Genomic DNA, 2,037 nt, shown 5'->3' on the forward strand with positions numbered 1-2,037 from the left:
ATGGTTAAATGATTACACTGTGCATCTGAAACTACTATAACACTATATATTAATTTTACCTAAATGAAAAATAAAATATAAATAATATTTTTGTAACTTTAAAACTTTCATTGACTGCTTCATTGCATATTATTTGACTCCTACTGCAAATGCATTTACACAAAAAGGACCTTAACATTTGAAGAGATTGGCCCTAATGCTAAATTACTATCTTGATGATTGATGCATTTATTGACTACTTGATATGACATTTCTCCTCCAGAGCTTCTTCATAGCATTTATCATCTCAGAATTTCTCAGGGTATAGATCAGTGGGTTTAGCATGGGGGTTATGACCGTATAAAACACAGTCAATGATTTGTCAATGGGGAAGGTCTTAGCAGGTCTTGCATACATGAAAATACATGGAACAAAGAAGAAGACCACTACAGTGATATGGGAACCACAGGTCTGGAGGGCTTTCCGCCTCCCCTCTGGACTAAGGTTCTTTAGAGAATGCAAGATGACACCATAAGAAATGAGCAAGAGCACAAACACAATAGAGCATATCACCCCTCCATTGGCAGCAACTAAGAGGCCAGCAACATACGTTTCAGTACAGACCAGTTTCAGTAAGGGGTACATATCACAGAAAAAATGATCAATGACATTGGGGCCACAGAATGGGAGCCCATAAATAGTGCTCACTTGAATTGCTGAATGCAGAAATCCTCCAACCCAGGATACCACAAGCAGCACAACACATACCCATTGCCTCATGATAACCAAATAATGCAAAGGCTTACAGATGGCCACATAGCGGTCATAGGCCATCACCAACAGAAGAAAGACCTCTGATCCACCAAAAAGGTGATCTATAAAGAGCTGAGTCATACAGGATTGGAAGGATATAGTACTTTTTTGAAAGAAAAACTCTGAAATCAATCTAGGGGAAATGCAAGAGGAATAAATGACATCCATTAAAGATAAGTTAGCAAGAAAAAAGTACATAGGTGAGCCCAGGGTCTTACTGACAGTTACAGTCACCACAATGAGCAGGTTGCCCACCACAGTCAAAATATAGAAGAGCAAGAACATAATAAAAAGGACCTTCTGTTCCTTAGGATCCTGTGTGAGGCCCAGGAGGACAAAGTAAGTTACATTGTTTCTTGGTTCCATTTGGTCTGGATAGGTGTTGACATCTTATATTAGAAGCAGGTGATCTACAAAACAAGGGGGGAAACCTTTAAATGTATTATAAAATTGCGCTTTTATTAGTTCAATTAAAAATGCGACAGGAGTACCTGTTTGTGTGAAACATTTCATAGATATGATTCTAAGTTGAATAAGCCATGGTTTAAAAAAAAAGCCATGGTTTACTACACTCAGTGATAGCATACATAATAATCACCAGTGTAATAAGTGCCATTATAAAAACAGTTTTACAATGTGAAGGTGAGGAGAAGGAATATGTCAAATAAACACCAGTCAGAGAAGATTTCCCAGAGGTAGCAATACTTTTCCTGAGTTTTAGAGAAAAAGTGGAAAGAGAAGAAAAGAGGGCAAAGGAATTCCGTGAAAAGGTGCACAGTTTTTAATGTCTCAAAAGTGAAGTACTTGAGACCCATTTAAGGAAACTGACATATTCAAATTTAGTGGGTCAAATTAGGAATGGAGGCTCACTGTCCTGGATTGTCTCATTCCTCACTGGGACCTCTTTCTTAGGATCTGTGGTTGAATATGCCGCCTTTTCCTGACCAAGTAATGTGGAAGCATTTCAATGTTGTGTCTCTCTCTTAATTTTTATTTTTACTTTATTTTTTAAAAGATTTTCCTTATTTATTCATGAGAGCCTGAGAGAGAGAGAGGCAGAGACACAGGAAGAGGGAGAAGCAAGCTCTCTGCAAGTGCCCAATGTGGGACTCTATCCCTCTATCCAGGACCCCGGGATCACGCCCTGAGCCAAAGCAGATGCTTAACTGCTGAGCCACCCAGGCGTCCCTCTCTCAATTTTTAAACTTTCATATGCAACATCTCTAACTCTGGACATCTCCATTT

At 38.9% G+C, this 2,037-nt stretch overlaps 1 protein-coding gene across 1 annotated transcript; it reads right to left on the minus strand.

The window, feature by feature from the left end:
• Positions 1 to 228: 228 nt before the first annotated feature.
• Positions 229 to 1,158, minus strand: LOC129503080 (olfactory receptor 4A47-like). Its single transcript, XM_055315011.1, has one exon. It carries the CDS (start codon positions 1,156 to 1,158, stop codon positions 229 to 231), a length of 930 nt encoding a protein of 309 aa, XP_055170986.1.
• Positions 1,159 to 2,037: the final 879 nt, after the last annotated feature.

This window comes from Nyctereutes procyonoides, unplaced genomic scaffold, assembly GCF_905146905.1.
Source record: "Nyctereutes procyonoides isolate TBG_1078 unplaced genomic scaffold, NYPRO_anot_genome, whole genome shotgun sequence".
In the NCBI taxonomy this organism is placed as follows: Eukaryota; Metazoa; Chordata; class Mammalia; order Carnivora; family Canidae; genus Nyctereutes; species Nyctereutes procyonoides.